The following is a 13,657-nucleotide window of genomic DNA, read 5'->3' on the forward strand; positions in this document are numbered from 1 at the left end:
TTCTTATTGGTTGCTGGTGGGATGAACATGAAAATGTGCTTTATGTCCTCCTCTCTTAATTTCCTGCGGTCAAGCTTGAAAGATAAAATACTGGGAATTTGTGATGTTATTTTTTTAATCTTTTCAAGTTCTGCTCCAACCTGACGGATCAGGTGGCACTATTTTAATTGAAGATTGGACCATCTGCCTCACAGGGTTAAGCTTCTCCAGGCTGTTCACACAGGGGGTGTCAATTGTTGACTGAATTTAAAAATATTTGTGGATAGAAGTTTGATGAGGTTAGCTTTACAAGAGTCAATCGCTACCAAACCTGCGGGAAAGGGGCATTGTGCATTTCACCTTTGACCCTTTTTGCAGAATAATTATTAACCTGTGATCTCATTGCTGTATTATGACCTTTCTCTGGAACAGCAATTTTGCCACCGCATTAATGTTCGCCGCTGTTACACCGGCGACCGCACGGTTCAGTGGTGAAGATTTTAAGTGTTCTTGGGTTTGAGTCTTGAATCGGTGGCAACAACTCTACTTTTTATGCCTCTATTTACGCAAGTATTTTGGACTTCGACTGCGATATATGCAAGAGAAAACAGGAAAAAAAAATGAAATATTTTAATTCGGAGTCATCAAATCTATACAGGATTACTTGAATTTAGAATATCAAACTTCCAAATCAATTAAATAAATATCTGGTTTTTTTTATTTCTATAAAAAAATATAACAATTCATTAGATACTAGCATATTTAAATGTGTGTGTGTGTGAAAGTAATATGCCCAAAATGTCCGGTCTTCCATGCATTTTCTGAAAGTTTCCCTCTCATTGGATTATTTTAAGCTTATGATTGCCGTGACATTTTGGGCATATTACTTTCACACACACACATATTTAAATATGCTAGTATCTAATGAATTGTTGTATTTTTGTTATAGAAATAAAAAAACTGATTTTTATCCACTGCTGTTTGTAAACAGGGTAAACCAATTTGCCGAGTAAGGGTTTCTCGGGTTTCTCGAGTTGAGCTTTATTGTTATATCAAAAAAGAAAAAGAAAAAAATCTTTTGTTGACTGGCTGAGTGTATACATTATATTATAGATATGGTCAATGAAATTATATAAAATAGTTTATCAAAGTGTAACTACGGTTATTTAAATTAAAATGATTTTTATTTTAAAATATATTAAAATAATATTTTTTTTAATTTTTAAATTTATTTCCATACCATCTTATTAAGAACACCAAAAAAATTATTTTTTTTAAAAAACTCAAATTCTCATGAAAACTAGGTTGAATTACAACCCCAAATAGTCACTGGAAGCTATTTAAAAAACCAATATTTTTAAGAATTGAATTTGTCCATGGAGAAAAATATTAGAAGATGAGGAAATAGGGTCAACGAATACCAAACAACTGGAGATATGCACGTGAACCTGCTACCAGCATTCATGAAGAAAACCGATTTGTTTTGCAAAAAGTCAACAGCAAAGCCTGGCCAGAGGCACAACAGTCACGGGGTTTCCTTTCCACGTTCAACTCCTGTCCGCTGTCATCTTTGTATTTTGCTAAACCTGTCCGCATTCGATTTGTTAAATTCGAAAAATTTGCAACTCTAAACTTTACCTAGATTGTATTCTAAGCTGAATAAATAAAAATATTAATCTGAAAAAACCAGTGGTTGTTTATTTAAAAAAATATATTATACTGTTTATATTATACTTTTTTTTTAATAAAAAAATAATTCAGTCTAAATGCATATTAGTTTATTTGTTTTTACATTTTAAAAATATTTTTTTATTTTAAATTAATATTCTTTTTAGTATTTTCACATCATTTTGATATGCTCATATAAAAAATAATTTAAAAAAATAAAAAAATTATTATTAATATATTTTTAAATAACAAACATTTAAAAAAATAACCACAACTATAAATTAATATAAATATCTCCCTGTTTTTCCCAAGCATTGGTGATAGTGTCATGTACCATCTCCCCTGTGCTGGTTGCGCTTTTCTCCCCGGTAGAAGATGCTCTCTGTGGGGCTGTGTAAGAGAAAAGTCAATTATTTAGTGACGGTGGATGTTATTTTTGATCTCATTTTCATGTTCATGTTTTCTTTTATATAACGACCCTTTGCATATAAAAATAGTCACACTCCAGCCGTGGTCAGTGGTGGAGTAAAAAAAAAAAAAATATATATATATATATATATATATATATATATATATATATATATATATATATATATAGAAGGACGTCGATTTTAATAAGTTTCTAAAAAAAAAAACTAGATGAATAAAATAATCCGTGGGATTTTTAAAGCTTTATTGATAATAAAATTAAATATCCCATGATTATTTTTTTATAGCCATTCATAAACAAATATCACTACAGAATATATAAAATCATAATTATTTTTAAGCAGGACACAATCATTTCATCATGATACGTTTGTTCTGCGAACAAAAAATTTAAGGGGTCATGTCATCATTTGTCATGTCTTACGTAATACCTCAATATCCTTTCCATTTTAGCATGAATTACTACAAACTCGGCCTGTATAATCCATGGATACGAGAAATCTCGTGTGTGAATGCATGTATATTGATGAGTTGCAGGTTGTTGAACGTTGATTTCTCAAACAGGTCCCCGTCAAGGCAAATCGAGAAGCTCACTTGACGCCCACCATTCCTGCTGCCAAATTAATAAAATACTCTGCAACTTGATCGGAATAAACCAATACAAGGATTTCTGCGCTTGCTGTTTGATAAATAATGGATGCTAATTCAATGGCCAGAGGACAGAAGATATATATATATATATAATAGAAGGCGATAAATTGTAGCTCAAGAAGGCCGACCATAATCGATGCCATTTTCAAATCTCCCTATTCTATTTCTACTATCACTTGCTTGTGTAATTTAGACCATAAAATACCATTAGATGTCTGGCTGAAAGAAAATCAAATCACATATTGGGAATTGATTGAGTAAATATCATTGGAATTAATTCATGTTAATGAGTTCTAAGTTCTCGTCCACCTGTAGATAAAAGGAACTACTTTTTTTTTTTTCTTTGCTTTCCACAAGTAGACAAAGGGGAACGCAAACGAAGGCCAAGTCAACCCTTTCTCTTTTGTCCTCGGCGAATGTCTAATAAACAGAACTTTCCCTGAAGGCAGACAAAACACAAGAGAACACCAAAATCCAACAATATTTGCCTCTTACTCATTCTCGTTTACCCTTCTCTCTCTTTTTAATTAGTCAAATTTTGCTACTGGTTGGTCACGATCGTGGGTGCCAGCTAACCTTTTATATATATATATATATATAAAGCTTTTGGTTTCCCACTTGGTGTGCTTCTCTCTTTATTCCCTGTCTCAAGCTTCTCTCTGCCTTGTTCCTGTCAAGGTTTTCTTGAACTGGGCTTCAAAAATAGTTATTCAATCTTTAGCAGCTGGAACTCGTGTGCAAAGTGAAGGGTTTTTGAGCTCCGTGTTTTAATGGGGTCGTGCTTTAGTGCAAGAGTTAAAGCTGAGAGTCTTCCTTGTAATGGTATGTTCTCAAATTCGTACAGATCAAGATGAATATTTGATTGTACTCTTTGCCAAAGTTGGTGCTTTTTGTTTATTCCTTTTTTTTTTTTTTTTTTTATCTCTCTCGCTAGAAAAGGGATTTTTAGTATTTGTATTTGCTTTTTCCTTGTGGATTTTGGATTCTTGATGCTTTCTTTCTTGAGATATCCACCACTGTTTGATTGATAAGAAAAGGGAGGTGAATAGGGGATCTACAATTTTGATTCTAGTTTCTTTACTTGCATTATTACTTCCCTGTCGCTGAAACTTCTTCTTGTTGTTTTTCTTTTATGAATATCACTGGAACTTTTAGCTCTACCACCAAAGAAGATCACAAAAACCATCCATCTAGTTACGTTCCGTTGGGCTAATTTGGATAGCTGATGTAAAACCAAAAAAAAAAAAAACTAGAAAACAGTTTCAATTAAATAAAACCATTTGGCATGATTTACATGACGCTTCATTCCTGAAATAATCAAGATAAGATAAAGCATAGCCATTTGAAAGATAATCTGTAGTTATTTTTCTAATTTTCTCAGCAAACTTACTATTGAGCTGAAACTTCTTCGTTTTTCCTTTTCTTTTGCTTGTCATTTTGAAAGTATAGATGAATTTGTAATATATATAACTTTGACTATTCAGGGGTGAACATAAAACACGCTGGCAGAAGTGGCAATGACAGGAGTGGGTCAAGCAGCAAGGTATCATCTTCTACAGTGCCTTCAACTCCTCGGACACAGGGTGAGATCTTGCAGTCCTCCAATTTGAAGAGCTTTCCCTTTAATGAATTAAAAGCAGCTACCAGGAACTTCCGTCCAGATAGTGTGTTGGGCGAAGGTGGTTTTGGTTGCGTATTCAAAGGGTGGATTGATGAGCATTCATTGACAGCTGCCAGGCCTGGAACAGGCATTGTCATTGCTGTAAAGAGGCTTAACCAAGAGAGTTTACAGGGTCATCAGGAATGGTTGGTGAGTATCCTTCCCTTGTCTGCCTATTTCTGAAAACTTCTTTTGAACTTTGTGAAAAAAACTGTGATTGTCTGGGGACAAGATACAATCACTCGTCCAATATGAACTGGTATTCAATACTTTGGGAATGCTTGCCAAGAGTTGCATTAACAAAGTTAGAATTATGAAAGTTTCATTTGAACATCTTCAATGACCCGGCTCCCAGCAGTTCTAGTGCTTAGATGATAATTTTTAAAGAGAGCATGATTAATAGACTTTGTGCTGCTTTGTGGACCGCAGGCAGAAATCAACTACCTGGGCCAGTTGTATCATCCAAATCTTGTGAAATTGATCGGCTACTGCTTAGAAGATGACCACCGGCTTTTGGTTTACGAGTTTATGCCCAAGGGCAGCTTGGAGAATCATCTATTCAGAAGTGAGCAGTTCATATCCTGCTATATTTTAGCCACCTCAACCTTCAATTCAAGTAGTAATATCTTCTATGATCTCAAATACCTTGGATAAAAATCGCTGAACTAATTTTTTTGTTGGAATAGGGGCTTCTTATTTTCAACCACTCTCATGGAATCTCCGTATGAAGGTTGCCCTCGGTGCTGCAGAGGGTTTAGCATATCTTCACAGTGACAAGGCGAAAGTTATATATAGAGACTTTAAGGCATCTAATATCCTGCTCGATTCGGTATGTGAAAATGTTCAGTTTATGAATTTCGCTTCATGAGGATGTACCGTACTACACCTCTCTAACAAATCCTTCTTACTTTGTAAAATGACAGAGTTATGGGGCCAAACTCTCTGATTTTGGGTTGGCCAAGGATGGGCCAACAGGCAGTAAAAGCCATGTATCTACAAGGGTCATGGGTACCCACGGCTACGCAGCTCCTGAATATATGGCAACAGGTATCTTTCAGATCACCACTCTGGTCATGTTCACTTTTCTCATCCCTCCTGCTTGTGGAAACAGAAATGCTTATTTTATATGATTATGGTTTTCTATTGCTATCATCTCACTTCTGTTTGTCTGTGTGAAGGTCATCTAACTGCAAAAAGTGACGTATACAGTTTTGGGGTTGTTCTCCTTGAAATGTTGTCTGGCAGACGAGCCATAGACAAAAACAGGCCCTCCAAGGAACAACATCTAGTTGAATGGGCGAGGCCTTACCTTAGCAGTAAGCGGAGAATTTTCCAGGCCATGGATGCTCGCATCCAAGGCCAGTATTCATCGAGTGACGCTCTCAAAGCAGCAAATCTTGCAATCCAGTGTCTATCAGCAGAGCCAAGATATAGGCCAAACATGGAAGAAGTGGTAAAAGCATTGGAACAACTTCACAATTCCAATAACAATGATGGATCCAGGGGCTCTCGCGGTGAAAACCCCCGAAGAGTTCATCGAAGTTCAAGCAATGGTCCTACATATCATAGGAAAAATGAAGTATCCAATGGAAAACCTGCCTCTTATGCAGGGCCATGTGTTTCACCTCTTCGTACATAAAGGGGGAAAATAATCCAGTACATGCTTTACATTGTATATTGATACTACAGATTTATTTTAACGAGTGTTGTATCCTGTAAAGCATGGAATGCAACCCATGACAGTTACTGTACAGTTCTTCAATTCCACAACATCTAAATATGACAGCTTTTTTTGACACATTTTCTTACCCTGTTTAAGAAACTCAAATGACTGCCAACAATCATGCAAACTGGATAACCGTTATGCTTAGATACAACTCCTGCCTCTTGGATCTTAAGTTTCCTGATTTTTTTTAATTACTGGATGACCAAATGTCCAATAGCAGAGCAGGAACCAGTCCAGTTCATGTGATGTCTCTTGCAAATATGAAATAGATCAGAGACAGTTCAATCTTGGCAGAAATTCATTTTTCACTGGCAACATTTAGCTCCTGCTGATGAAAATTTCAATTCTTGGTAGCAGCTACGGGCTCAAATGCTTTCAGTTGCTCTCAAGATGACAGTCATAAAGCCAACAACATCACCTTACAAATCTTACTCTTATCACTCAGTTTTTCACGAGTCTCTGATTTTTTAGGTCGGAAGGGATATTAATGTTTGTTTCGAAAATATCAGGACTAGAATATAACTTCTCACTAAAACGTGAAGGTCTTGAGAGTAAATTACAATCAGGGCTGTTATCGTCTTTCTGTGTAAAGGCTGAGGTTTTAGATATCCCAAAAGCTGAGGTTTCGAGGCTAGCGGCTTTTAGCTCAAACGGAGACTGAAGGTGGGCGACAACTGACGACGATGATGGCCATTTCAATGTCTCTGCTCCAGCATGTGTGTTCCGTGCCAATCGCACGTGCCATGAGACCTCGTTCCGTTACCGTCATATCCTCTCGTAACCTCTCCACCACAACCTCTTCCTCCTCCACCCCATCTCGTGCCTCTCAAGTGGACCCTCACGTGCTCCTCGGCATGTCGGAGCCCGAGCTTCAACAACTCGCAACCGACCTTGGACAGGTTATCATCACAACAGAAAGTTTCTTATTTTCCGTTTGGTTCCTGGGAAAGTGGAGGAAAGAAAGTAATAGCTATGAAACTTCAGTAATTGAAGAGAAAATTAATGCAATCTTAGTTATTTATTTTTAATTTTAAATGCTTAAATTTTGAATTTCTTTGTTTTCTTCTTCTATTGGAATTATATAAATAGCAAAGCTATAGAGGAAAGCAGCTCCATCATCTAATATACCAGAGAAAAGTCAAAGAAATCCAGGATTTTAGTCAATGTAAGTAGTACTGTACTCAAACTTAATTCAGGGCAGATTTTTTGCTTTTTTTTTTGTTCAATTTTGTATTCTTGTAACTTATGTTAGCTTTATTTACGCTCCTTTTTTTATTTTTTGGTAACTAGTGCCTCTGGTATTTCGAAATGATCTTCAAGAAGCTGGATGGAAAGTCGGGCGGTCACCTATTTTTCAAACTGTAACCGCAGCTGATGGCACGGTTAAGGTAGATGTACTGCTATGTTTGATTTGTAATTCGACGCTCTGTGCTGTTATTGATTTTATGCAAGCTTAGCTCCATTGGTTGAGGCAGTTTTAATATTGCTACACTATTTATGCTAAATGAAATGTATATTCAGGGCTAGTTTACTGCTGCTATGTTTCGTATGCTTTATTTGCTAGACATAATTGGTTGCTGTTGTATCATATGATAGGGTCGTGTTAAATTTTATTTGCTGGTTTTGAAGTAGATACATAATTATCAATGGATATGCATTAACAAATCCTGTTTTTGCTCATATAATGAAATTATAGTTTTTGGGAAGTGAACTTTTGCACGCACACTTCTTTCTGATTTAAAATAAGTTTATAGTATCATTTACTTCAGCTTGCTAATGGTCTTGCAGTTACTGATAAGACTGGAGGATAACAGATTGATTGAAACTGTTGGTATTCCAGTTGAAGATGAGAAAGGTTCAATGCGGCTTACTGCCTGTGTTTCATCTCAGGTAACTTTCCAAATCAAGGACTAACCTTATTAAATTTTTCCTGGTTGCGGTGCTTTTACAGGCTCGCTGATAACTTTCTATTGCTTTTACAGGCTCACTGATAACTTTCTTGTGGTTTTTTTACTTTTATTGTTCAGGTAGGCTGTCCTTTGCGCTGCTCATTTTGTGCCACCGGAAAGGGTGGTTTTTCAAGGAATCTTCAAAGGCATGAAATTGTTGAGCAGGTCAGTGGTGCAATCCACAATTGTTCTTCAAATGCAGTTATCAAGTGGGATGTTGAGAGTGTTTTACTGTTTGTATATCTGAGAACATAGACTTGGTAGTTCTGGAACTGCTTCAACCTGTTCAAAATTATACTTACATGTTTTATATGCACAGGTTTTGGCTGTTGAGGAGATCTTCAAGCACAGGGTGACAAATGTAGTGTTCATGGGAATGGGGGAACCAATGTTGAACTTGAAGTCGGTACTTGAAGCACACCGATGCTTGAATAAGGTGCAATTAAATTTTTTTTTTTCAACAATTATCCCATTGCTTCTTACCTATCTTCTGTTAATTATTTTAATGCCTACTATTGTCTTTATCTGGCCCCTTGATTTGGTTGGTTTTACCCGCCATGAGCAATGATTAGTTTTTCCAGAATAATTTTTTTTTCTTTGTAAGCATGGTTGAAAATGGGAATAGTGAGCTAAAAGAATTAGGATCAGATTTGCCTGGAATGAGACCGTTGAAGTTGATTTTTCTAGTTCAAAGGTTACTGGAGAAGAGAGCTGCATAGATGGTTATGGATGCCTACATCAAATCACTGTCATTTTCTAGTACATAGGTTTCGGATGTAATAAGCTCATGTACAATTCATTGTTCTTATTTCATCAGGATGTTCAGATTGGGCAAAGAATGATCACAATATCAACTGTGGGGGTTCCAAACACAATTAAAAAGCTGGCTTCTCATAAACTTCAGTCAACATTGGCCTTAAGGTACTGTAAGAGGAGACAGGGATTATATGTTTGAGCAATTCCTTGGCACTGTAAATATTGTAATCCGTCTCTGAGTAAATTGGGCCACTTGCAGTGATATGCATGTCTTGATGAATTTCCTCTTAATGGATCCCTTTGATGCCAATAGTTTATGTTTGCCTATGACAAGTTTTTCTCATTCTCTTTATACTTACAGCTTACACGCTCCAAATCAGAAACTTAGAGAAACAATTGTTCCAAGTGCGAAATCCTACCCTCTAGATGCAATTATGAAAGATTGCAAGGAGTACTTCCTTGAAACCAGTCGACGAGTATCCTTTGAGTATGCACTTTTAGGTACTGAATTTTCATTATCTCCACTTGAAGCTTAACCAATGAAAACTGATAAGATTATTCTAACTGCTAACATAAAATTACAATTTGTTTGGGAAGCTGGGGTCAATGATAGAGTGGAGCATGCAAAAGAACTTGCTGAGCTACTTCACCAGTGGGGACGTGGTCATCATGTGAATCTGATTCCTTTCAATCCAATCCAAGGTTCTGATTACAAGCGTCCACACAAAAAGGCGGTATGCACATTAGTCATAAACACACTGTTCTTTCCCTGCTGGGAGTAAGAATACACAAATTTTCAAATCATGCATCGCCATTTCTATTTACTTGTGCCTTTTCCATTTGGCAGATACAAGCATTTGCAGCTGTGCTAGAGTCTCGTAAAATAACTGTAAGCGTGCGCCAAACAAGGGGCCTGGATGCAAGTGCAGCTTGTGGTCAACTAAGAAATGAATTCCAAAAAAGTCCTTTAGTCATAAATTCTGACAGCTTGGAATCTCAACCAGAGAATGTTGCAGTCGCGTGCTGATGCCAACCAGTCTTTGGTTGGTTGCGTATCTGATGGCATTTCACACTTGTCTCTTCCCCAATCTGCAAGAATCTTGTTGCTTGATGACCAGGCTAGTTGGTGTCTCCAAGCATGCTCGTTATGGTGTAATCTAGAATTTGCATCTGCCTTGCGGCTGCAGAAGTAAAAGTTCGTTTCATATATGATGCGAAGCACACGGGTTCAATGAATGGGCTCATTTTACTGATTGGTTTGATGGGTTCTGGGTTGTGAATAGCCTGAAAACTCATGAGATGAAGAGTGGAGGACACGCTTTTCTCAATGATTTTCCCCTTTGTACCGAGGAGGGGAGCGATCGTGATTATACACAAGCACCACCATCAGTGTTAGCTAATAGTTTGTAAAGATGCAACCTACTCCCATCTTCTGTTTTGATTATTGATAATAGTGCTTCCATCTTTGCTCATAAAGAGAAAGAGATCAGGCGTTGGACTGTGGAGTCAGGACCACAAGTCTCTCGAAAAAAAAGGTATTCTATGAGACCGTTGTTGTTGGTAGCTAGGCAGACATTTTTTATTTGCGTTATTAGTGGATTTATACCTGTCATTACAATATCTTTTCCCTCAATTTTCTTGTTAAACTACTTGAGTAAATCCTAAGTGCCACAAAAACATTTAAGATGTTGTAGGTCCGAGCTCTTCATTCTTTAAACTCTCCCCTTCCCACAAAGAGAATACCGATTATCATCAACCAGTTTATATTTTCTTTTCCTCTTCTGGGCAGGTTAACTTTCGGAATCTCCATTCCAACATTATAATCTTAGCTTTTTGTTTCTCAGGAGGCTTACTTAGCATTGAGCTATGCTAAGCTAAATATGATCTCAAATTGATTGGTACAGTAATACCCATATCAATCTATTCTGTTGGCCAGGCTAGTACCAGCATAATTATTATTTTTTTCACTTTAATACTTTCAAGCATGATTGTTAAAAATGCGTTTTAACTCGTAAAATCGGACATTTTACGAGTTAAAACACAAAAAACATGTAGAATCAGGGTTAAAACTCGAAAACCAGCAAAATCGGGTTGACTCAGTCAAACTCGTAGAAAAACCGGTTGACTCGTAAAAAACGTAACATTTTCACGAGTTAACCAAAAATTTCACTTTCATTCAGTCTTTCACTGTTTGGACAAGCAATTAATGTCTGTATTGGATAAGCCATTCTTTTGAAAAGCTCTGCACATGTATCATCATTACAAAGGGCTGTTACACTCTCAGTTCCCCATGTCTATTCATCTTCCAAGTATGGAACTTTCGATGAGGTGGAAGAGAGGATTCGCAGAGATCTAGCGGGGAATCTTCTTTTGGTTTTTCGAAGACAGGCAAGATAAGAGAGAACTAGGATGAATTGATTGAATGTCTTTTTGACAGAGATGTATCTGGTCACATGGCTCTTAAGAAATCACAAAGGGATGAGTGATTGATCATGGAGAGGAAGGGGATATGTTTGCTGCAAAAGACATCAAATTGAAATTATATGTCCATTGATTCTTGAGATGGCAAGGAAATCCATATCATAATCTATGTTTCTGTTTCTCTTGGTGTATTTGCGGGTGGATTTCCATCTTGTAGGTTCTTTTGCTAGGCTGGATTTATTGCAAAAACAAAGAGGATTAAACAGGGTTATGGTATTTCTTACCTTGTTCTCTGTTTCACTCGAGTTCCTAAGAACTTAGGTGTCTGTTTTACCAGTCAGATTCTCCATTCTATCTTGCTCGGCCTTTATGGTGCATGTATACTTCTTCAATCCAAGAGCCAACAAAATCATTAGTTTAAGTTTAAGAAGTATGGCTGCGAGCTCATATAAACTTTGATTAAGAGTCCTGAAGTGGATTGTTGTTTCCTCAGGTGGTATTTTAAGATGTTTATTTTGCGATTTTAATTAAAATATTTTAGTTGTGATTTTATGATTTTTAATTAAAAAAATTTACTTTCGATTTTATGATTTTATAATTCGAGTTTACGAGTCGAGTTTATATTGTATATTTCGTGTCGTGTTAAAAAAGTGTTTTTGACAACCTTGCTTTCAGGCATAGTTACAAGACCCATTTGAAAGCCAATTTGGCTCGCGTTTCAGACTTGTTTTTAAAAAGTTCATACGAGTCAACTCATCATTTTGACTATTTTTGAAAAAAATAAAAAACTTGAAATAATGTCAATTTTGATAAGAAAAATCAACTGTTTTAATAACCCTGTCCAGACCAGATTTAAAATCGATAAATCAAGATAACCTAATTTGAAGCTATACTTTGTTTTCACATCATTATCTCAACTTTGAATCCAAAAAGTATAGTAAATCTTATTTCCCCGTTTATACATGATTTTAAATGTGAATAACCAATTTAAGATGCTGTTGTAGAGGAATTTAGAGGCTGGTTGTAAAGGAAATTAGTGTGTTATTATTGTTATAACCATTATTTAAAATGTTTTTTTTAAATAAATTAAAATAATATATCTTTTATTTTTAAAAATTTATTATTAATATTTGCATATTAAAACGATATAAATATATATATATATATATAAAATAATTGTAACTTTTTTAAAAGTACTTTTAAGTGGAAAAAAAAAAGAGGAGAAGAGTATTAGTTATGGATGTTTACTGGAGGTAACTGAAAAAAAAAATCTTTTGTGGACGGGGTGATTTATGCAGGTCATGGGCTCTTATTAGCTTTAAGTCTTAGTCGTCGAATAGCTCAAATCAAGGCCCTAAAGCGAGGAATAATTTCGGACACTCCCGAATCCTGTTAAAAACCAGGTCGACCCGCCGCTTTTCCGGTTCACTGGGGTTCACAGAGTAAAAAATCCACCACCAATTCCGCTTTCGAAACAAAATCGAAGTCGATGCCTTCTCCTCTCTCTGGTTAAAAAAAAAACTATATATATTATTTTACCAACTTTACAGATCACTATTTATTAAAATAATATTTTATACTTTACTTTGGCTTTTTCTTACAGTTTATATTTTAAAAAAAAAACATCTTTTGAATAATTATTTAGTTTTATTATTGATTTTAATGTGTATTGCGATCAGATTTTTGGGATTGAATAATTTTTATTGAATTGATATTTATGTTCAGGTAATGTTGACCAGGTCCGTTAATCTTGCATCTTTTTTTTTTATCGACAGTTTATGTGTTTTTTATGAGAGTTTTGGATTAAAATTATAATTATATTAATAAATATGTTTGAATATATTTGATCTCCAGGATAATGAATTTTATAGTTTATTTTTAATAATATTAATATAATTTTGTAATTTGTATTGTGGGTTTAATAAGTTAATTTAGTTGACTCGAGTTTTTTTTTTCCTTTACTAATTAACTTTTTACCTCCTTAAATTCATTTTTTAATATCAAGTTAATTGAAAAATAAATTTTATAATTTATTTCAGTTTATTTTCTATAAAATTATTTTTGTCTGTAACTTATGTTTCAAATTTAGTGAACTAACTCAAGCTGATTCAAGTTGTGTTTTTGTTTTTTTAATTAGTTTTTTTTAATTTAATTTCTCAACAATTAGTTGATTAGAAATTGAGTTTCATAATTTATTTTAATTTGTTTTATGTTAGGGGTTAACTCGGGTTTTTTGAGTTATTTTTTCATTTATTTTTGTAATTTTATAATTTGATGTAATGTTTATTGAAAATTAAATTTTATAATTTATTTTGATTTAATTCCATGAGTTATCATAGTCTCATGATTCGATATAATAATTAACATGTTAACTTAAATTGATCCAAATAAATTTATTATATAATATATTTTTTAAAA

The 13,657-nt window shown here is 34.9% G+C and overlaps 2 protein-coding genes across 2 annotated transcripts; both read left to right on the forward strand.

Annotated features, from left to right (window-relative positions):
- The first annotated feature begins 3,338 nt into the window (after positions 1–3,338).
- Positions 3,339–6,187, forward strand: LOC118052288 (receptor-like cytoplasmic kinase 176). The gene is made up of 6 exons (XM_035063218.2): positions 3,339–3,549; positions 4,212–4,537; positions 4,817–4,952; positions 5,074–5,216; positions 5,311–5,434; positions 5,566–6,187. The coding sequence occupies exons 1-6, from the start codon at positions 3,498–3,500 to the stop codon at positions 6,024–6,026; spliced, it is 1,242 nt and encodes a 413-aa protein (XP_034919109.1). The 5' UTR covers positions 3,339–3,497; the 3' UTR covers positions 6,027–6,187.
- Positions 6,188–6,660: 473 nt separating this feature from the next.
- Positions 6,661–10,504, forward strand: LOC118052287 (uncharacterized). The gene is made up of 10 exons (XM_035063217.2): positions 6,661–7,012; positions 7,203–7,278; positions 7,404–7,501; positions 7,902–8,003; positions 8,141–8,227; positions 8,382–8,498; positions 8,880–8,983; positions 9,180–9,319; positions 9,416–9,552; positions 9,666–10,504. The coding sequence occupies exons 1-10, from the start codon at positions 6,797–6,799 to the stop codon at positions 9,843–9,845; spliced, it is 1,257 nt and encodes a 418-aa protein (XP_034919108.1). The 5' UTR covers positions 6,661–6,796; the 3' UTR covers positions 9,846–10,504.
- Positions 10,505–13,657: the final 3,153 nt, after the last annotated feature.

Source organism: Populus alba, chromosome 8 (assembly GCF_005239225.2).
Source record: "Populus alba chromosome 8, ASM523922v2, whole genome shotgun sequence".
In the NCBI taxonomy this organism is placed as follows: domain Eukaryota; kingdom Viridiplantae; phylum Streptophyta; class Magnoliopsida; order Malpighiales; family Salicaceae; genus Populus; species Populus alba.